The sequence below is a fragment of the Dendropsophus ebraccatus genome, chromosome 8, assembly GCF_027789765.1.
Source record: "Dendropsophus ebraccatus isolate aDenEbr1 chromosome 8, aDenEbr1.pat, whole genome shotgun sequence".
Taxonomy (NCBI): domain Eukaryota; kingdom Metazoa; phylum Chordata; class Amphibia; order Anura; family Hylidae; genus Dendropsophus; species Dendropsophus ebraccatus.
In genome coordinates this window covers 115,019,579-115,042,602 of record NC_091461.1, presented here as the reverse complement: position 1 = coordinate 115,042,602, position 23,024 = coordinate 115,019,579, and the positions used below count along the sequence as shown (strand labels likewise).

At 40.6% G+C, this 23,024-nt stretch overlaps 1 protein-coding gene across 18 annotated transcripts in view; it reads left to right on the top strand.

Annotated features, from left to right (window-relative positions):
* The window catches only part of ADGRL2 (adhesion G protein-coupled receptor L2), a 179,555-nt gene that overhangs the window by 141,193 nt on the left and 15,338 nt on the right, over positions 1–23,024 (top strand). For 8 of the 18 annotated variants that reach the window (XM_069981490.1, XM_069981497.1, XM_069981488.1 and 5 more), the window contains 12 exons: positions 1,428–1,727; positions 2,562–2,665; positions 2,778–2,963; positions 3,726–3,764; positions 6,185–6,368; positions 6,901–7,023; positions 7,285–7,493; positions 9,794–9,967; positions 10,362–10,571; positions 11,875–12,095; positions 13,878–13,944; positions 22,474–22,565. In XM_069981490.1, coding sequence (XP_069837591.1) covers positions 1,428–1,727; positions 2,562–2,665; positions 2,778–2,963; positions 3,726–3,764; positions 6,185–6,368; positions 6,901–7,023; positions 7,285–7,493; positions 9,794–9,967; positions 10,362–10,571; positions 11,875–12,095; positions 13,878–13,944; positions 22,474–22,565 — 1,909 coding nt within the window. The remainder of the gene's footprint in view (positions 1–1,427; positions 1,728–2,561; positions 2,666–2,777; positions 2,964–3,725; positions 3,765–6,184; positions 6,369–6,900; positions 7,024–7,284; positions 7,494–9,793; positions 9,968–10,361; positions 10,572–11,874; positions 12,096–13,877; positions 13,945–22,473; positions 22,566–23,024) is intronic. The other 10 variants (XM_069981501.1, XM_069981496.1, XM_069981500.1 and 7 more) reach the window with 3 other exon arrangements.

Here is a 23,024-nt window from a genome sequence, read left to right as displayed (position 1 = left end):
ATCGTGTTCACTCGTACAAATTTATGTTCACGTACAAGGAAAATATAGTTTAAAATCTGCTAAACTTCGGGAACTTGATGTTCACCACACTCCCCTCTGAAAATTAGACAATTGCTCTCGAGAACCTTCTCGGACAGGGTGGTTTAATGTTTATCAGGGCTCATCAGAGCACCATAGGGTTCTCATCAGCTCGAAACATGAGATTCTACAAAGAACCATTGACAGGTAATCAGTGGGTTGAGTAGAATTATGTTGAGGAATAGGAGAACCTGTTCCTTAAAAATATTTTAATATGCATTTACTTGGCAACCACCATCCCTCTCAAAGTACTCCTAATTCAGGTTGGAGCCTTAATGCAATATCGAAAACCCTAATCTTGCATAACATAGTACTGATTCCCTCATATTGGGCCTCCAGGGGCATCTGCATCCTTGGCCCCTTCTTTAGTTTTGATCCTTAGTTCATTATTTACCTATGAGCTGTTATGACTCCTATAGAACTGTCAAGGATTGAAGTTAGATATTCTTTTCTATCGTTGAGCCCAGTCTCAATAATTTTATTTTCATTTTTTTTTTTATTCTAGACTATCTGGTCTATTATTTAACTTTTTCAGTGGTAGATGATGTACTTTATACCAATAAGTATGTTACTGGCCGATTATATCATTGCTTTTCGGATGCTGTTTTAGGCAGCTGGGACACACTAGACATTCTTCGGGACACTGTCAGTAAGCTGTCCGCTTCTCTTAAGCTTGATCTGGCTGCTTTCAGATAACAGAGATAAATAGATTGCTTCTGCTTGTGCTGTCTTTTCACGTCCCATTCATCCAAAAAAATTATGCTGCCTGAGATGTCCTTGGCAGTTACATTACAGCAGAGGGCGTTGTTGTGCACATTCCCTATGCCTCTCTTAGGGCTAATATGTGTTGAAATGGTAGAAAGAGAATATTGCGGCACTCACATGGAAGTTGCAAAATTGTGCTTTATTCCATCACGTGGTTGAGGATACAAACAGATAGGCTACGATCGTTTCACGCTCACGGCGCTTCCTCTCGGCTAATATGAGTTGCTATGACTTTCGTGAGCATTTTTGTGTCGTGTGGGTAGGAAGGATTTTGTTATATTTTGATAGTAAAATTTTACTCTCTGCTCCCAACCCCTTCTCGTGGAGGAATAAGTTGGCACATTGAATGCTTAAAAGACATATAGTGATCTGTGCATTACACTTAAATCACTTTATCTCTTTAAATCACACTGTTTTATTCCTCAGCTGCCTTTTTGTGTTCTCTTTTCCTGCTTTGTCTGACACATTTTCCGAGCTGGTTTTTTTAAAAAAAATAAAATATAAAAAAATCCCATAAAGCTCAAGGCTATCTTTAAACAAGATTTTGTGTCTGTCTTTAATTGCGTTTTCCAATTTTCTCTCAGCAGTGCCTACAACCGTAGTGGCAGAAACACCACCGGTTCAGCTAGTCGAGACAACCGTATCCACCACCACCACGACTTCACAGAAAGCTCTAATTAGCACTACATCAGCTGCAGGTACAAAGGAAGGAAGCAAAGGCCTCAAGCCTCCAGCCGTCCTCTCTACCACAAAGAATCCTCCGCCAACCAGCGTCTTCCCTCTGCCGGAGAAGTTCTGTCTGGCAAGGGAACTGAAGGGGATCAGTTGGCCGCAGACACAGAGAGGGATGCTCGTGGAACGCCCCTGCCCCAAAGGAACTCGAGGTACATTGTTTTTGCTTATATTGCTTGAATTTTAATCTGATAGGTAAGGGTCTTTAAACAACTGGGAACAAATTAGTACAGAACGCTTATAGGGAACTTGTGCCAATTTCTTTTTTTGTAATCAGTTGGGGCTTGAAGGGGGACATCCTGGATTAGAATTAACAGTGTGTTTGGTTTGAGAAACAATGCCACTCTTGTCTATGTACTGCAATGCCAGTACTGACAAAGGGCAAGCAAAAAATGTGTGTGTGGGTAACTCTTACTTGTGGAGGGGATTCTGGCTCAGCTAATAATCCCCAGGCCCTTTAAAGGACGGAGCATTGATTTGCAGGGGCGCTACATCCAGTAGGTGGCAGTAGGAAGCTCCAACCCCTCACCCCAGAGGAGGGCTTCTTTGAAATATTTTGTCTTTTTCGGTAAAGCATTACATGGTCTACAAGATTTCGCCACTTGAAGCGTTTTTCGAGGAAAAACTTTGGCTCGGATTCAAAAATTCTATTGTCTTGTGGTCATGTTATTTCTAGATTATTGCCTTTCAATTCATGCTCTGGTAATTTATTGCAGATTATTGGCACCTAGCCTAACACAGTTGAGAAGCAGTGTATGTTGACTCAAGTTACCGTCAGTAGTCCACCACATGATGTATCTTTTTCCCCGTTAGACTATATAAAGATCCCCCATACTCATTCCATGTGCTTTTTTTAGACTTCTCAACATTCATTGAAGTCTGATTTTTTTTTTTTTTTTTTTTAAATCAAAATGCCAATGATTTCTTACTGGTTGTGACTCACTGCTTTACTTTATATACTCATATTAATTTCTATATTCCTTCAGGAACGGCATCATACCTCTGTTTAATCACCACTGGAACCTGGAACGAACGGGGCCCAGATCTTAGCAATTGTACCTCACACTGGGTCAACCAGCTGGCTCAAAAGGTTGGATAAACCTCTGACGTATTTAACATTGTTTGGACCATTGTAATAGACAGTTTTGTCTGTTTTACTTTTATGTATTCATTGATTTTGATGGTTTTGTGATGGTTTACAGATTAGGAGTGGAGAGAACGCTGCTAACCTGGCTAATGATCTAGCAAAATACACTATGGAACCGGTGTTTGCCGGGGACATCAGCTCAGCGATTAGACTCATGGAACAGCTGGTGGACATTTTGGATGCTCAGCTACAGGAGCTAAAGCCTAGCGAGAAGGACTCTGTTGGGCGAAGTTATAACAAGGTAAGGTTTCAATTTTGTGAGGTTATTTCAAATAGTGGTTCCTATGGAAAACTTAAAGAGGTTTTCCAGAATAAAGCAATTTATAGCCTATCCTGTGGGTCAGCTAGTTGATCTGCGGGGTGCAGGCACTCGGATCCCCCACCATTCAGCTACTTAGGGCCGGAATACAGTGAGAACAGAGCTAGGAGAATTTATCTCTCTTCCCTGTGTAGCAGTGGCCGTGTAGCAGCGGCCCAAGTGTACTGCAGCATAGGCTAGTGTTCACTTTAATAGGAGCTAAGGCTGCAGTACCATGATGCCGCCGCTAGAAAGGGAACAGAGCCAATTGCTTCTGGCTCCGATCAACTGATCAGTGAGGGAAAAGGGTGTCCACACCCTGCCAATCAACTATTAAAAGCCTATTCTGTTGATAAGCTACCAATGGTTTTATCCTAGACAAAACCCCTTTAAGGACTTAATCCTCCTAGGTGCTTATATCATCGATACAACATGTAGCTTGAGGTTTTAGCCAAGGTCTTGGTCAGCGTTTGGATTCTTCCACTAAGCCCCCTCAATCCTTATTCAAATATCAATCCTTATTCATGTCAATGCGACATACTGGACATGTCTGGTTCCTTGTCACTGACTACTAGAGAAGACGTTGCATGTATAGGTTCAATATGGCTTCCTTCACCTGTACAACTACCAAAACTTTTCAGATAATGGTTTTACGTTACTGAGAATTTCCTTTCTATCTAATATGCCGGTTCTCTTTTTGTGAAGCTGCAAAAACGAGAGAAGACTTGCAGAGTTTACTTAAAGGTATTATTTCCAATTACCTCCCTATGTCTTGTGGTTCCCTCCTCCCCCCCCCCCCCCCCAACTGCTTATTTGCCTGTCTTTGATGCTCAGCAGCCAGCCTGCATAGACTCAGTATTTGAAAGGTATTTGTGAGGTTCTTCCAGCTCTGGGCTATTACCTGAATGGCTGCACTGCTTGCATCAAAATCCTGCGACCACAGCTCCTATGCATGTGTTAAGTCTGTCATAGACCACACCCCTAGGAACGTTCACTTGGCCGTGCCTTAACCTTTTTTTTTTTTACTTTTTTTTTTACTTTTTTTGCCTAGATTAGAAACTTAAGTAATTTAAGGAAAAAAATGTGTTTTTACTGCTTTGGCATTTCTAATTTTCCTTATTATGTATCACCCCTGCCACCAGCAGCTGTGTAGTACACTGCGTCCTGACCTTAATTTCTGACCGATGTCATTTCTGTTGCTCTCAAATGAGTTCCTTGGTCCAGATAAGAAAAATAAACCTCTCTTTAAATTACAAATCAAACACCATCTTCCACTATGCAAATGAAACCGTTCCCTTCCCGTGACAGAGGACTCATTTGAACTTAAGATTAGAAGCCTCAATCTGTGTTTCTTTGTGACTAATGAAGCCGGCCTCAACAGAGCAATTTCTGTCCCACTTCACTTAATGGCTAAAGCCATATCAACCGGAGCTTTTGACTATTCTGCTTTTCAGTTGGAGCAGGAGAAATCCGGCAGTGGCTTTTGGACGCGTCTACAGCAGGACCGGCTAGGACTATGTGGGAATAAAGACTGTTAAGATGGATTAGAATAATTAATCTTTCTCTCGCAGATGCTTTGGGACCACCTTTACCTTTCTCGCTTGTCTCTCGAAACTGTAGCATTTCGAGTCTGAACAATAGAATATTATTTTCCTTTTTAGAAGGTTTTAACACCGTTCAGAGTGTATTCCATAGGGTCATAGGCTGGGAATTAAAATTCTCTCATAGTTTACAGATTTCCTGGTGGAGTTTCGGGACAGGGTAGGTTCAAGGTGACTTACACCTATCAGTCTTATATGCTACCTTGTCTTATGGATATTATTATGACTTTGGACCATAGGTTGCCACTTGCCTATTTGATTTCCATTTCCAGGTAATGGTGTTTTTGATGGTTGGTCCTCTCCACAAGTTTTGTTCTTTTATAACTGATAAGGCCAGTTTTAGGCTTTTAGTTGGCAGTGGTATCGGTAAATGTAAGTTGTAGCAAGGTTTTCATTTCTATGATTATGCCTGCTTGGGGGATGATTGATAAGCAATGATGGGGCTCATACTGATGGAGAATATCCTATCCAATTGTAGTATCCATTAGAGGTATGCGTTAGGAGGAATTCTTTACATATGCCTCTAACGAATGCCGTAGATAGTGGCATCTGTCAGCCATAGGCTTCCATTTTACCAAAAACTGTATGGATGCCTCTCTATGGAATAATACAATTAGGAAAAAAGCATATACTGACATCTACCAACTCAACAGGAGCCAAAAAGGAATTTGGTGGGTGTATGGATGCATCTGTAGCTTTCCTAGCACATGACTAACAGGCTCTGTAAACACACTGTGAAAGCAACCGAAGATCTTCTATCTTGGCAATGAAGAGTTTGGATTTTTCCAGAATCTGAATATTTGACCAATAAACTCTTAGCAGAAGCACACATCAGTAAGTTTATGGCTTGTTGGATTTTTCTCCAAGACAGCTGGACTTAATATCCTTTGGACTCTGTTGATGGGTTCTGTAGATGTATGGACAGTATAGTAGATCTGCTAGTAGAGTAGGTCTTTGTCCTAGATATCGCATACCTTGTCCCTTGTACTTTTCTCTTGGCAGGAATTTTTTGGCTAAGTGCTTACAATTGGCAGCACTACTTTGTAGTTGCCTCCCTTTGGCTATGATGCCCGGGCATGATGTCTGAGTGAAGTATTTTGTGTAGATAGGTATTATTTAATAGACGGTTCAGCCCTATGTATTTTCCATGATGGCAAGTTGCCTAGTTTAAATGCAGTTGAAACACATATGAAACGTCTGTTTAGACATTCCTTGGCAAGTTAATATATGCCCTAAATACAGCATGACCAATAATTACCAAAGAATTTTTCTTTTGGCTATATTTTCTTTTGTATGTTCTTTTATTTGCCTTGATGTATCCTTTATAGTTACTGACAAGCTTACAATTCATTTATTTATGTTCCTGCTCATGACTTTTAATTTGTGCACGGGTTTCATGCATTCCAGGTGTACGTGTATTTTATAGCCGCTTCTTTCTAAATAGATTATTGTTTCCTAGCGATCCAACCCAACATTTGACGACCCCCGTTTCTTGTACGTTGAAATACCGGTTGTCCCTAAATGGCACCATGAGACTTACTGGTGACTTCTTGATTCTCCTAGGCTATTGTGGACACGGTCAACAATCTGCTGAGGTTCGATGCTTTGGAGTCTTGGAGAGACATGAATACATCGGAGCAAGCACACGCTGCCACAATGTTACTGGATACCCTGGAGGAAGGTGCATTTGTGCTGGCGGACAATCTGGCTGACCCCACAAGAGTCACCATGCCTACCAACAATATTGGTAAGAACATTAAACGTCATAGCTAATAGCTATAGCATTGCTTAGCAGGGTGTTGCACTTCATCTTTGCAGTTATTAAACTTCCTTAATTGCAAATTACCGAGGGAGATTTACTGTGATTCTTGTGATATTAATTGAATTTTGTTTTAGAGTTGATTGTACGGGGAGGGCAATCTGTGTAAATAGGTTCCCTCAGCAAAGTAAAGTTTAGCTTGGGGAGCATGAAATAGAGGCTTTGAAAATTCCCAGGTTTGCAGGTATATTGAGTTGTTCTAAGCCTATCTAATACCAGAGGAGCTAAAAACCAGAATATCTTGTAACGTAACATTATAACGCTATTAAACAGTGTTCTGCTGTGGGGCTGCAGATTTAAATTTCAATGTGCCTTTCATATAACTTAAGCACAGTTTTCTATTAACAAGAGACTAACAGAGCTGTTCCACTGTTTCCCCTGCACACATGTTGAGGGAACTCATAATAGCCGCATTGTAACACTACTGTCGTCTTTCTCGACTCTTGTTCACCGTAACCAGTTCTCGAAGTGGCTGTGCTCAATACAGAGGGCCAGGTGCAAGAGTTGAGATTTCCTCAGGGCAACAACGAAGATAACCTGATCCAGCTCTCTGCAAACACCGTCAAACAGAACAGCAGGAATGGTAAGTCGCCGGGCACATGTTCCGAGCTCTATTGTTCCAGTTCTCAGATCTGTAACTCTAGCATTGGAATTGTTTATTAGCAAATAGCGATTCTTTTTAAGAGCTGCAGAAACATCTGTAGAGCAGCTCTCGTTTCTGCCCGGCTTTACTTTAATGAGGGTCCGTGGATTTGGCTTGTTAGTGTAACAACGGTACTTTGTTATTACGAGCGATGGCAGGACACTTATGCATTTACTAATTTATTTTTCCGTGTTCTGCCAGGGTTGGCCAAGTTGGTGTTCATCAAGTACAAAAGCCTGGGCCAGTTCCTCAGCACAGAAAACGCCACCATAAAACTGGGCAGCGATCTAGCCGGTCGGAACAGCACACGCGTTGCGGTGAATTCGGACGTAATCGCAGCCTCCCTAAACAAGGAATCGAGTCGTGTCTTCTTGACGGACCCTGTGTACTTCACACTGAAGCACATCGATGTGAGTGGTAAAGTTGTGTTGGCTAAAAGGTTACAAAATCAAGAATGGATTTGGGATAGGATGAAAGGGAGCGGGTTGGGGTACCGGACTATTAACGAAAAGTTTCCATCAGGATTGGAAATATGCCTCCAGGTCACAAGGAGAATTTCTTTCAGTCATCGAACATAAAATTAAATGAAACTCGGATCAGTGATTATTAGAACTTAAGTGTATTCTTAATGAAAGCTAATTCGCTAGCAACATGAAAATGTAAATGAGTCTAATTCATTTGTGAGTGAAAATTAACTCTTACCTTAGCAGCGGGGCAGCTTAATCTAAACTCTGATTACTCTGTAAAAATTAGCAGGTTTAGATGCCGCCATGTGTAAAATCTGCTTTAGCTGCCAATGCTAGAAAAACTAGATAGTGAAAGTTGCTATCAAGGTACTTTTTGTTCTAAGGGTTTAGCTACCTTATCTGGATGGAAAAGCGAACAACTCTGTCAGTCAAAAAAATAAAAAATTTAAAAATATTGTTTTTGCCCGGACGTCCCTATGTCTTGTGTTGCTCACTAAGATCAGTTCTTCACCCAAAATTGTTAAGTTTATGCTTAAAACGATGTCAAATAAGTTGCTCAGTCACACTGCTAATACCTAGTAGGGCACTTCATTTTCCCATTATCAGTCTTGTCTTCCAGTGGCCCCATAGACTATAATGGAGCCACCTAGACAAGATCACTATGTGACAGGGAATGACATAGAGCACCCTAATTCAGACCCAGCTAAAATCCTATATATAACAGCCTTATGGCCAAGACATGCTTAAACCCTCTGTTGGAGTGGCCCACCAAATTTAAGTGGATTTTCCAGTGAAATTCTTATTCTTGGATATCCTGTCATTGTTTCAAGGAAGTACACACATGGTCGAAGTGTGCATGTTTTCCCTTTGTGTAAGGTTTATGACCCAAACCAAGCATAATCCCTTGCTTCAGTGACCCAGACCCTCGGGCTAAAATAGTTATTTTCAAGTTCAATATCCCTTGTTTTAAGAGTCAAATTAATGAGAATAAAGTCAGTGCAACAGGATCAGCAGTCCATGAGGCCGTCATAGGTCGACTTAAAAAGGCCTTCCCTTTGTGCATATATAAAAAGAAAAAAAAACAGAAATTTATAAGAACAAGAACTAAAAACATAATTTTCTTTTTAGACTTGGAAGCATATCTTTATGTTCGATGTAAATATGGTGAAGTATTTGCCATTCTCTATTTCAGCTAACAGGTTGCCTTTCGAGTTTTCTTTTTTTTTTTGTATATATTTTTTCTTCTCTGAGCTGGAAGTAGATGCAGTGATTATTGTGGAGTTTGTTGCTCTCCTTAGTCAGCTCCTTTACTGTGTAACACTGAGTAGATTTCTGTAGTGCTTTATCTCATTCAGCGCTAAATAATGGATTTTCTGTCCTTGAAAGAAAAGTGCTGCAGCTAAGAGCTGTTAAAAAAGAACCTTGGAGACTTGGAATGATCCTGATAACGGGGAATAAGATCTAAAGCACGTTCTGTTCGAAAGTTTAGACAAGGCTTGTTCATTGTGTCTGTTTCATAGTGAATTGATAGGCGGCTTCCTGTTACTGGTTCGGCCTACACAATGGCTGCACCGGTACACGGGCTGTTTCATTCTGACAACCCTGTTATATTTCGAGTGTTCTTCACCAATAACTACTTTGGGTGTACGATTCTGGGTGTCTCCTACAGCAGGTGGTCCAACTTTAATTGCGAAGTTCTTGAATTGGTAAAAAAAAAAATGTCTCTGTTATTTCACACTCCCAAGGTTACTCTATCCAACCTATTGTCTAAAGGGTGACCAGAAGTAAAAAGTCAGTTGTCTGCAGATGGGTATCCGGTGTAGCTGTTTAAATCGCTTATGCTGGCCTGACATTGTCATATAGGATACCTGTCATTTTTAAGGTGGCGACAAAGGATGCCGCAATGTCCCGTGCCTGATGAGTTTCATGCATGAGCCCTGTTCCAATTAATAGGGCTTGTACATGGATGTCACCCAGCGTGGACGCTTGCCCCTAGCAACCTGATCCTTTGGTGTGAGGTGAAACTCCATGCTGAACTGTGTAGAGGCGTAAAGTGACAGATACCCTTTAACAGGGTAGTTACCTGAAGGTGGCACTATAATTTTTTTTACTCATAGAGTGAGAGCTCATCATGGTGTCTATTCTCTACCACTAGATTTGAGATTTTTTTTTTGTTAATGCTATATTTTATGGTCTCTTGGTCTAAATGTCTAACTTTTTTTTTTTTTTGCAACCTTTCTCAGCCCCACAATTACTTCAATGCCAACTGCTCCTTCTGGAACTACTCTGAGAGAACGATGATGGGATATTGGTCCACACAGGGTTGCCGTTTGATAGAAACCAATCTAACTCACACAACCTGCGCCTGCAGCCACTTAACCAATTTTGCCATCCTCATGGCCCATCGAGAGATTGTGGTACGTACCTTCTGTATCGATTTTACGTGTAACGGCTTAAAATAACCTAATTGTGTCTACATTGTTTGACTTCTCCTTTTTTTCTGTACGAAGAGGACATGTATATTTATTGTGATACTGTAAGCACTCAAGCTGAATTGTTCTTGGATGAGTGAGCTTCAGTTTACGTACGGGAAAAGGAGAGGAGCGGGATGGAAAGAGGAAGTATGGTGATTGCAAGAACAATGGGCTTAAGTGAAGGCATCTAAGAAATTTCTTGGATGATAGAAATCATGAACAGATATCTTGCAAAGTTTATATTTACTTGAATATTTTAATTTAACAATTCCCCCTTCCCCCTCTCCCTTTGCTCAGTAAGGTTTCATACTAAAGGCTTGTGTGTTATCTCTTCTAGTATAAAGACAGTAGACACGGACAGTTCTTGGATGTCATCACGCGAATGGGAATAGTCATCTCCCTGGTCTGTCTTGCCATTTGTATTTTTACTTTCTGCTTCTTCCGTGGTCTCCAGAGTGATCGGAATACAATACACAAGAACCTCTGCATCAACCTGTTCATTGCGGAATCCTTGTTCCTGATCAGCATTGATAAAACAAGCAACGTGGTGAGAGTCTTTGATGGAGTAACTGTTCCTCTTTCTTCCTAAATATTCTCATTGGTTCTCACTAAATCAAAGCAGTATTTTTATTTAATTGTAAATTTGTCCCATGAAAACATATCAACTTTCATAGAACAAGACGACCTATAAGGGCTGCTTCACACCAGATTCACAGCGGATTTCACGCTATGAGTTTGGAGCGAAATACGCTGCGGATCCTGGTACAGTTAAGTTAAATGGGCACATACCCGCAGGGGAACTTTCATTCCGCTGCCAGTATGTGACCCGGCCCCTTTAACCCCTTCTCGGCGGTGTGGCTTTGTGTGTGGCCAATCAGTGCTGCCTGTGCACTGATTGGCTAATTGGGACCAACTGGAGCCAGGGGCTGTGGGGGGTTTAAAGGGGCAGGGTCACATACTGGCAGCGGAATGAAAATTCCGCTGCGGGTATGTGACCCATTCAACCTAACTGTACCAGGATTCGCAGCGGATTTCGCTCCAAACTCATAGCGTGAAATCCGCGAAGAATCCGGTACGTGTGAAGCTACTCTAAAGGATTATTCACTTGTCCATAAAGTGGTAGCATATCCATAGGATATGCTGTCACTTTAATTGGTGGGAGTTTGACCTCTGAAACCATCACAATTTTTAGAATATTAAGGACATTGTAACGCCTTTTACTGTTTGTGGCCAGGAGCACAAATTTCAAAATTTCAGAAGGTGCTGCATCACTTTACTAGGTTAAGTATTCCTTTAAAGGAGGGGTTATACAGAATTAGAAAAAACATAGCTTCTTTCTTCCAGAAAGTGTCCCACCCTTATCCTCAGGTTATAAGTGGTACAACGCGGCTCTACTAACTTATTGTATATAGAATTTAGCTGCAATGCCACACACAAACTGAGGAAAGAGATGGTGCTGTGTGCTGTTTCTGAAAGAGTGAATATATATGAATGAATGAATATATATATATATATATTTTTTATTATAAAATATTACTAGCTACAGTATATTGGCAAAAAAATAAAACTACTTTTGGACTTAAACGTCCTTGAATGTTGTACTTGCCTATATTTATTAGACGACTGTTATATTTCTTTAGTTATAATTTCCATTTAGAGGGAATATTTAAAATTTTTTATATTGGTGAAATAATTTACTTTATCCTAATATATTCCTTACAATTAATCCTTCATCGTATTTTTAAGCCAAGTTCATGTGTGATATCCCCAGCACGCCAATATCTTTCTGTTTTACAATGATACAAGTTAAACTGTCTCATCATTCTTGGATCCCTTCTTTTTCTCCTCAGATCGCCTGTGCTATTCTCGCTGGCCTCCTTCATTACTTCTTCCTGGCGGCCTTCGCCTGGATGTGCCTGGAAGGAGTCCAACTTTACCTCATGCTCGTGGAAGTATTTGAAAGCGAATATTCTAGGAAAAAGTATTACTACGTGGTCGGTTACCTCTTCCCTGCCATTGTGGTTGGAGCCTCGGCCGCTATCGACTACAAAAGTTATGGAACTGAGAAAGCGTAAGTATATAACCATGAGAACTTGTTAACTACTAGATGATGTAGGTTTGGCTTGGATACATTCTTCTGGAGTAACGGTGAAATGTTCATCTGGCAGTCTTTCTATGTTTTTGTGACACTTTACGTAATGGAATATGACAAACCATTATAAAGAATTTCAAAATTATGCATGAAAAACGTTGGCGGATCTCAAAGAACCTTTGTATTATGGGAATTGACTTCTGAGCTTCTTGACAGATACTACATGGAGATGCCAGGTCCATTCACACAACCTCTAGGTTGGCATCGTTTTTTCTTGCACAACCCAAAATATGTGGGAAATGACATGCCAAAAAATTGTGTTTTGGCACACATGGCTGAATAAAGGGTCTGATATTTAGGGGGTATTATGGTCCTGGAAACTGAGACACCATCGCCCTATCTTTGGTGGCCACTGTGGCATGCGCTCCATTTAATCTCAATGGGACTGCTGACCACTTGCACGTTCAGTTCTTTAGGCTTGCGGTGGGCACATTGAGTGATTGCGTTCCCGGGATCCGTGAGGGACCCAGTGGTCAGACCCCCCGAAATCGTCTTGTTCCCCTATCCTATCGATTAAAAAACTCTGATGGGAATACAGTTTACTATCATGTGGTCATTTTTGCTTCCTTCAACTTGGGGTTTCCATTATGTCCATTCATTGTACTGAATGATATCTATTTTCCGTTGCTTGATCATTATATAACGCCTTAAATAAATAGAGTTATAAAATCTGCCATTGAAGTAATTGTTAAAGGAGAAGTCCCACCAACTTTGAAATCTGCAGTGGGTGTGAAAATAACAAACAGGTTAACTCGCCCCCATCCCCCGTACCTCGTAGGGCCACTAGACGTCATCTTCTGCAGGAAACCGGGTATGTGCTCCTGCAGCAGCAACGTCATGGCACGGCTAAGCGATTGCCCGTCCAGCCAGTCAGTGACTGGGGTGGTGTCCTGCCCCAGTCACTGATTGGCTAAGCGGGCAATTACTCAACCGGGGTCGTGACGTTACAGCGAGCAGAGCTTCAGGACCCTGGCGGCGGTGCTATGAGACACAGGGGACACATGACTTGACATGTTTGTTATTAACCCATCCCCGCCTGCAACAGATTTCATAGTTGATGGGACTTCTCCTTTAATCTTATTTCTTTGCTGTAAAAATAATTTCCCTTTAAACAACTGTAATGTACTTCTATTAACAAACAATATTCAGTCTGTAACTTCCGAGCGCGGAAATAGTTTCTGCATCATGTGTCCCGAATGTTTAATATATTTTTTCTTTTTTTCTCTATTTTTTTTTTTTAAGTCCCATTTGGGTTATTTTTTAATGTCCTACTGGTTTTCAGCAGAACATGACAGCTGAACATTTTATGTCTGTTACATTCCAGTGAGACGCCTACTTTGCATATGCCATAAAGATAAAAGGCCAAACTCGAGCATTACAAAAGAATAGCCTGGGCAAAAATTAAATAAAGTATCTTTTTTTTATTTTCTTAAGCAACCGCTTAGATCACAGATCCCCTGCTGAAATCTACATGTATAAATCAAATAATGTGTAAAGTAAATAAATTATACCCTTGTAACATAGTCAGATGGCCGCGCCGTGGTTCGCTGACAGCCCCTCTGTCTAGTCTGCAAAGATTCCCCAATACCCACATCACGTTGGCACATCGCAGCACAGAGATGATCGGTGCCGGGAACTTTTTGTTATGAAGTGCGATTTCCAAACTCATTTGTATTAATTTTATGCTTTTCCATTTGAAAGGTGCTGGCTGAGGGTAGACAACAATTTCATCTGGAGTTTTATTGGTCCAGTGGCTTTCATTATTCTGGTAAGATGTTGTTCTCCTTATCCTTTCATAAATTGTTACAGTAATTTAATTTGCCATCTCCCTGTAAGGATCCTATTAATGGACCAAATCAGATGTCAAGCACGCTCTCTGCCTGGATATGGATTAATCCCAGCCCAGGCTTGTTGGTGAATTGTTTTCTTTGTCACACTGTGTTCGGAGCTAACCTGTTAAGGAAGTAAATTACAGGGGTGATCAGTCCCTGTGTTTAACATGAACTTGCCCCGAGATGAGTTACTTATTCGTATGACTAGAGGTAAATAAAGGATTTATTCAGTCAAATGCATCCATAAATTGTAAAGTTGGCTTCAAAGGGCTTTTAAGGGTAAAATAAACTGATGAGTGACCATCTAGATAAGTCATTGAGCACTGATCGCCGGGACCCCCAGCTCCTGCACCAGTTCAGCGCCCATGTTGCATCGTGAGCGGGGCCAGAAGCAGTTGGCTCTGTTTAGTGTGTAGTGGCCAAACCTGGTTACTACAGCTCAGCTGCTGATCACTTGATTGGGAGCCAAGCTGCCGTTGAGCGACACCACCGCTGCACATTGAATGGAGCCAACTGCCTCTGGCCCCGTTCATTGTGTTGTGTGGGCACCAAACTGATTGGCGGTGGAGCAAGATGTTGACACCCAGACAGTTAGTGATGATGACGTGTCCTGAAGTCTGTTTTGCCTGGAAAACTCTTTTAGGGTGCCTTCACACACACCGGATCCGCAGTGGATTTCACACTGTGGATTTGCAGCTAAATCTGCTGCAGGTCTAGTGTCAGTTCATCCCTATGACATCCCGCTGCGAGTATGGAAGTTAACACCCCCCCCCCCCCCCCGGAGGCCAGAACATACATCACGTCCTCCCCGCTCCGGCCTGCTACGGGGTTACCCGGCGCCTGCTCATCCCGCCACAGCCACTGATTGGATGAGCGGGACGTCCTGCCGAGAACCCCTGAAGCAAGCCGGAGCGGGGAGGAGGTGGTGATGTATGCTCTGGCCGCCGGGGGGTTATCTTACATACAGCGGAATGTCCAATCCCGCTGCGAGTATGTATTGTCATAGGGATGAACTGACACTGGATCCGCAGCGGATCCGGTGTATGTGAAGGCACCCTTAAGCTGGACATACACTTTCAAAAACTGTCAGCCAACAGTTCTTTCTCCTGACTCCCTCAATAACACGAATATTCAGCATGGCCAATTTTTCATGTGTTCTCTGCGATGAGGTAAACTACTTTGGTGGCAGCTTATTGCTCCCAAAACAGAAGGGTTGATGGAAATGTGAAATTGTTATTATTGGAGTCCATCCTCTCTCTCACCATGCCCCAAATTATCTTGTGTCCAGAAGCAGGAAAGATATTTTTCATACAACCTATAGATGGCTACCCAGTAAGTCAGCGATGGGGTACCTCCAACCGGTAGGCTGTTGCAATACTACAATTCTCATCATGCCTCGACAGGCAAAGCTTTGGCTCTCCGCATATGATAGACTTTTAGTTTTGCAGCGTTTGGAGGGATGAAGGATTCCCATCCTTTTTGGGTCAATGTCAGACCTATAAAAGAGCCTTAAAATTGATTAGGGATTTAAGCCACGTAAGACTTTCCTCTAAAAAGAAGGTGGCCTTTCTGTAGACATTGTTTTTTTTTTTTTTTTGGTTTGTGCCCCTTGTTAGTGTATAGACAGCTGTTTCCAATGTCTTTCATCATCAGCAGTAGAGAGCAGGGTAGTGACTTGGTATATCATATGACTCAGAAGACCTATGAAACAGTGTATTTTATGCAAGATGTAAAGCCAAAGATTTTTACCCATTACCCACGTATCAGTAGTCTTGGCTAATCATAAGGAGGAAGCCGAAGTTTGAGATGGACAGGTCTTCCTACGATCCCTACTTTGAAAATCACTACTTACATTGATTATTGGCCATTCTAGCGTATTTTTCACCCGGATTTGCTCGTGCTTAGGGCAAGACTGCTGTCGAATGTGACAGATTGATGTAGATTGTTGTAATTGCTCCTTGTAAGGAAATCTCAAGTGAGGCTGAGCCCTATTAGGTTTCCCTGTTGACTTGTAAAAATGTGTCTAGCCCCTTCCTTGCGATCCGTTGATGTCATAATGAAATGTACACAGCCCCTTGAATCAGATGGAAACATCTGTGAGTAGTCTTCCTTAGACTTTATGGAGGTAGCAGCAAGATTTATCGGTCTTCCCGGTACAGGTTACTCACCACCTGGAACCTATTATAGAGTTGATAACAAATGCTTACTCCGTCTTTGTATCTGTTTAGAAAAAATGACAGCGTTTGGGTGGAGATACTTTCCTGAACTATTAACTGTCTGTCTTGCTAGAGTCTTTGTAAGCGATTCCCTTGGGTGTCCTCACGTGTCCAACGAAACAGGATCTTAGTCTCCATTACAAAAAGGGACAACAAAGGTTATTCATTGCTCATCGCCGGCACTTAATATTAATTCTTCTTATGTAATATTGTAGGTGCAATTTGCGCTAATAGTACCCAAATGTGATTGTGATGTTTTAGGTGTGGCATCACATTTTTATCATTATTATACTGTTTTAGTGCTTTGGTTTTGAAATTGTTAAAGCCAGCTTTTCTAGATGGAGAAAGAATGTATGTTACAAATAGGATGTAGGGGTACTTCACCCAAAATAGGTGGAAACGGAGGGGGAAAAGGTGATTAGACAGCCTATGTTCTCGACTATGATCTACTCTTAATATTCATTGTTGATGTTTAGTGTTAGGCTGGTTTTACACTTTAGACCCTCCTATACGGAGACTTCATTTAGCTAAGCTAAATGATTTTCGGGGGCAGTGGATGTCTCCAAGAAGGTAACTAGTATTCAGTATATGTGGTAGAACTGGAATTTTGACCCAGGTGTGGTTTTCTTAAAGTGATTTGAATCTGTACATTCTGGAGGAAAGAAGAGAGGGGGGGACATGATCGAAACCTTTAAATATGTTAAATGACTAAATAAGGTTCAGGAGGGAAGTGTTTTAAGAAAAAAAAACTGAGCTCAAGAACAAGAGGAAACAGTGAGAGGTTAGTTTGGGAAAGAAAAAAAGCAATGTGAGAAAATATTACATTACTGAAAGAGTAGTAGATGCTTGGAACAGACTTCCAGCAGAAGGGGTTGGGAAATCTACAATAACAGAATTTAAACCTGCCAGGTGTGTATAAATAACTATCCTAATATAATAAGAAGGGAAATACTAATAGGGCAGACTAGATGGACCATGTGGTCTATTCCTGTAGTCAATCTTCTATGTTTCTACGCATGGTCCTTTCAAGAGACTGTGCTGTAATTCATTGTGTCTGCTTAATTTCCAGTAGGTCATCATCGATATGATTATAATGGTTAACAAAATTGTGAGTTCAGCTATGAGATCAACGATTTTCTGCAGGAAATTATTTCAATCATTGCAAGATAGACCCGGTCAGGTCACTGATCCAGAACACATCAGTGGTCTCCTTAAGGAGCTTTTGGTTTGAGTTGCTCAACGATTAACAATTGATCTGTAAAACATGGGATCAACCTTCTTTCTGAGATTTCCTCTTAATGCTTTCCCATAATTCTCCCTTAAGAAAAGAAATGCAGGTAAAGGGCATCAATTGACCACGATCACTCGGAATCCAATGTTATTTACTACCAGCTACAACATTATTATCCACAAGTAAATTGTTTAGCCTGGAAAGTGTGGGGCCTTTGGGAGCTGTATTCCCAACCTTAAAAACGAAACAGCAGGTAGCAATCACGTTGGCATGCCGGAGAGTAATTCTTCTCCTGCAATTGCTTTGCCCTCTAGTTGTCCTAAGTTAGAGTCTCGAACCTGATCTTACATCACGCGGAGCCATGACTTAGTCACCATTGCTTCTCTTGCAGGAATTTTGCACATTTCGACAGTTTGGGGATTTGCTGTGCACACAAGTTGATTTCTTTTTTCTTTTTTTTTTTTTCCCTCCCTCCTGCATTAGTTTGCACATATAGAATGTAAAGCACTCATCGTCTCGCTGTCATAGTGCTGACTGCCATTCCTATGGTGGTAGGGTTATTATATCTATGAAGAGGGAGCATGTAAGTAATGAGCGTTGGGATACCATTAGTATGCCTGAAATGGTTTAATGAAATCTTAGATCATGACACGTCAGGATCTGTTCTTATCATTCGGACAGCTCCATCTGCGTCTTTAATAATTAATCCAGTTCACAAAGAGTTCAGTCTCGCGCACTCATTTAGAAACCTTCTTTAGAGAAACACCTCTTTGCCTGCCAGTCCCAGGGAGAAATTGTCTTCTGCTTGGCTGGCTGCAAAGATATCAAGACACAAGTGCAGTTTTAGGACCATACATTCACCAGGTAACAAAAGCTCCAGGGAGGACAATTTGGGTCAGAACATGTGCAGTTCAGCTGGGTTACTTAGAATAGTGTTTTTCTTCCACTGTCTTATCATATCCATGTCAGCACTGCAGGCTGTGTGGAATTAATTTTTAAATGCAAGGCGCAGGCAGACATGATTCAATTGAGCAGGTTATAAAACACGCAGCAGAACTTGTACAGTGTTTGGGCAGAAGGAGAAGCTAAAATGTCTTGCATAGGGGAGGACTACTCCGTGGCCCGGTTCTCTCCCAGATTTACCACCCTGGAGGCCTGGTTGGTTTCAGATTCAAGGTTTAATAAGCAAATAGAAATCTAGTATTCGTATGCATTGTTAAGCCAACTTAAAAAAACATTGGTAGATCCATTGCATGCTGGACTCCAATAGACCTAATGTCAGGGGTTTTCCATTGGATTGAACCTAAATCGGAAGCACATAATGGATACCTCCAATGTTGTGAACCCAACCAAACAATCGTCGAAGCGTCGAAGACTGATGTCCAAAAGTAGGCCACATGAAGATGACTTCTAAATGGCCATTATTGGGAACGTTCTGCCATATGTTTACAGATGCCATCCTTGAAGAAAAGACAAAATGAATAAAGGTAATCTAAAAAGTAGGCCATGAAGATGACTTCTAAATGGCCACTATCGGGAACGTTCTGCCATATGTTTACAGATGCCATCCTTGAAAAAAAGACAAAATGAATATAGGTAATCTAAAAATATTTCTTACAGCAATCTGTAAATATCATACAGCTGCCATAGGCCAGAACTATCATGTAGTGCAGTGCTTCTCAATTCCAATCCTCAGGCCTCACCAACAGGTCATGTTTTGAGGATACAAAGCACACCTGTGATAATACCTGATGCACGGACTACAATTATATCACCTGTGAAATACTAAGGAAATCCTCAAAACATGACCTGATGGTGAGGCCTGAGGACTGGAATTGAGAAGCACTGATCTAGTGGATATCAGACGAGATTCTTGTTGCTAGAAAATGGCTGATCTTTTGATCACCTTGGCCTGAACTGGGTTCTCTATAGACTCTTCCAGTCAAGGTGCAGAGTAAGACTAAGACAAGACTAAGTTAAGAGTCAATACAGATGTTTGGTTGGAAGCATTGAGGCTGAAATTGTAATTTTGGACATTGGTGGCCAATCCAATGCAAGTAGCTTAGCTGATTTTCATGTGGTTCTTTAGGCTGCAAGAACTCATTCTAATTGACTTCCTTCAGGCATGTTTATACAATATTCCCTCTTTATGAGCAACTTCTGCCTATTGTGTATGGGGATGTGACCTATGCAAGCTGTCCATTGTCTATGGAGGATAATGGTTACTTTTAAAAGAATAACACAAACATATGCACACTCTTTGTCTCTGTTGTTGTTTTCTTGTGAGTCCTTACATGACAGAGATGGCAGATTGCCAAGCCGGAGCATACACCCTCATAGCAATTCCAACAAACACACACATTGTTCTAATTATACTGGGTGTGGTGAGCAGAATTCGAGGCTTCCTATAGTCTGACTTTTAACATTTCTCATAAATGCTTCACATCTGGAGGTTCTGCCCGGTAGGTCGGGAAACTGGTGAAGGTTTTTATGCCAATTTATAATGCCGAGGATCTCCCAGGGGGTTTATTATGACTTGAAAACCTCTTCAGGTTTCGTAGAGATAGCTATTTTAATGATTTAAGACTGATCACCTATTGAACACGCAGACATCTGTCTTGGTTCTGGCTGTTCTTACAAGAATTTGTAATTAGCTTAAAACAAACGTAATTTGTCTTGAATAAGACTACTATTAGATTTCCCCAAGTAATGCATGCCAAGTCTTAAGCTAGCCACGCTCATCAAATTAAAGCTAGACAAGCCTTTCATTTTCAGTGGGACTGGACAAAGATTTCCGACTTTTTCACTACAGCAGATATCTGACGAAGGAAAGATTGGCTATTTAATTGTAACATGTCCAATCCCTTTGTTTTTGGGGGGCAACAACCTGCCGTTAGTGGTAACCGAATTCTTTTTTTTATTGGTGTAAAATTTAAAAAAAAATAAATAAATCAGCTTTTAATAAAACAATATATAAATCTCCTCCCCATAAAAAATAAAAGAATGCAATAATTTTTACTTTTGGTTCAATAAAATTATTTTTTATTGTATATTGTAAATTATTTGTAGGCTACCCGGTATTGGTAGATGGAGCGCTGCGGAATCTGTTGGCGCTATACAAATAAATTTATTATTATTATTATTATTATTATTATTATTATATGCAATAAATTGGGCATAAGATAAAATAAATTCTTATTGTGTGGTTTTGTGGATAGAGGTCTAGGTAGCAGATGTAGGTGATCCTGTTACCATATTTACTTTCTCCCTTACAAGTCCTCGGTGTTCCACTTAGGTTTATTTCTCGTGTGTCCCTAAGTCCCCACTTAAAACTCCTTTGTAAGATGGCTAAATGTTCACTCTTATTTTGCTCATTCTTTCCATTCTGTTGGCAAACTATGTTTGAACCTTATTAATAATGAACGTAACTGGTGAGAGACATAATTCAAAGTGATGGTCCTGATGTCAGTCTAATGTGCATTGTTAGATTTCCCAAATGAATTTTTTGTATGCTGCATTTTATAGTGTTTGGTCGACTGCCCTTTTTTTCTCAAACCGTCTCACATATTATTCAATAGTTTGAACAGCGGTCACCGGGCCTCTTTAGACATGTTTTGTTATAGATCATAATAACCCTCTTCTCCTTGGGCATTAAAGAGGAACAACTGTTTAATAGTCTGTTTAACCATGGAGTCACTAAGACTTATGGTTTTCATACATTGCCCTTTGGAATAGAGTGCATTGTAGTTTAGGAAAAAAAATTGCACTTAACCTTTGGTGAACCTACAAGACTATATGAAGTAATGGCTTTAAGTAATGTGTAGGAGTTTTTTTTTTTTTGTTTTTTTTTTTAATATCCTAATCTCTCTTTTAACCTTCTTATAATACACATGTACAGTATTTGGTTAGGAGGAATTTCAAACTAACATCAGCTGCTCCCAAAACCTGTGGCCTGAAGTCTACTGACCAACTACGATTTAGAGGAAGTTGGTGGAGACTGAAATATTTAATTTTAATATAATCTTTTCTTTCTAAAAATTATGGGATTTCCAATTCATCCTAAGTGGACATCAGTGTTCTTCCATAGTCATGTAATAGATTCAACCGACCTCTATAGATTTGTAATGGGGTCTGTCAGGTTTTGACGTGAAGAATTGCACTGCATGCTGTTCTATTTTCCATTTCTAATATGACTAAGACCCCTAGCAGAAGTGTGGATGCAGTCTTAGGGTGTGTTAACATCACATGTCTACCCTCTTTAAGGGCTCTATGTTCTCATTACGGAAATCCAACACAGAGCCCAATGAACCCATTGGCTTTATTGGGCCAAATGGAATCTGTGTTTTTTTTTAATGTATGGTGTTTAGCTAAGACTACATTCTTACCATGTTTCTGCTCTTCTCTTTGGTGCTACATAAAAACAGGAAGCCTATGTAGAGCCCAACAAACTTTGACTTTAATGGGTCTAATTTTAACTTCTAGAATTTTCTAATTGTATGCACTTTACATTTACGCCACAATTTTGCCCTTCTGTCGGGTGCTACTGTATGTAGGCAAGCTTTCAAACTAGGTAACCTATGTAGACTTCAAAAGTAGGGCAGTGTGCATGCAGTGTGAATGTAGCCTTGGCTATGTATGTCATGGTCAGTTGTGGTCTTGCTCTGACATTTGCATTAAAGCATTGAAAACCAATGAAGGTCCTTTATGGCCTCAAGAACTACCCTGTAAAAGGCCAGTGGGTATCTAGCAGAGGACTTTAAGACTTTCATGCAGTATAACTTGGCCACATGTTAAGCTTTTTATTTTAGAGTGGAAGTGTTCAAGTAATTACCTAAAATTGTTGAAAGCCGAATATATTTTTAGAAGACCCATTTTTAACTGAACAACTCTAAGCCCTTTTATGTGTCAAGATGTTATTTATTAGATTAATATTGAAGTTTCTTATCCAAGCTTTCAAACGTGCTTTCTAAACTATATTTTGCATATTTTTGAACATTTTCTATTTCTTCCCTTCGTAGCTCAATCTCGTTTTCTTGGTGATCACGCTGTGCAAAATGGTGAAGCACTCCAACACTTTAAAACCAGACTCCAGCCGCCTGGAAAACATTAAGTAAGTGACCTACGTGCTCCGTTCTGAACGGGAATTCTGCATTCACCATTCGGCAGTTTATCAGTCAGCAATAGAGATGTCAGTAGTCCATTAAGCCGGATACCGTCACGCTTCTTCCACAGTTGTTGTACGCACTGGTCAAAGATAGATAATTTGTTCCCTGAAATGATGCTACAAAATTGCATAAATGAATTAAAGTACTCTGTAGCAATAGGGTAATTTCATTTGCATTTAAAATGCAGTTTAAAATGATGTTCTCGTCCACAAGGCTGATATGATTATGTGAGGTTTGTTTTGCTAAATGGCTTTTGTGATGTAGGGATTGTAAGTACTTTCCACTCGTAATCCAGCTCTCCTCTGAGAATTGACTCTTTAATACTAATGTTAACTTGCAGATTATCTGATATAGTCAACTAATTAAGCAAATGTTTGTTTTAATCCGAATGCCCCTTGAATTCT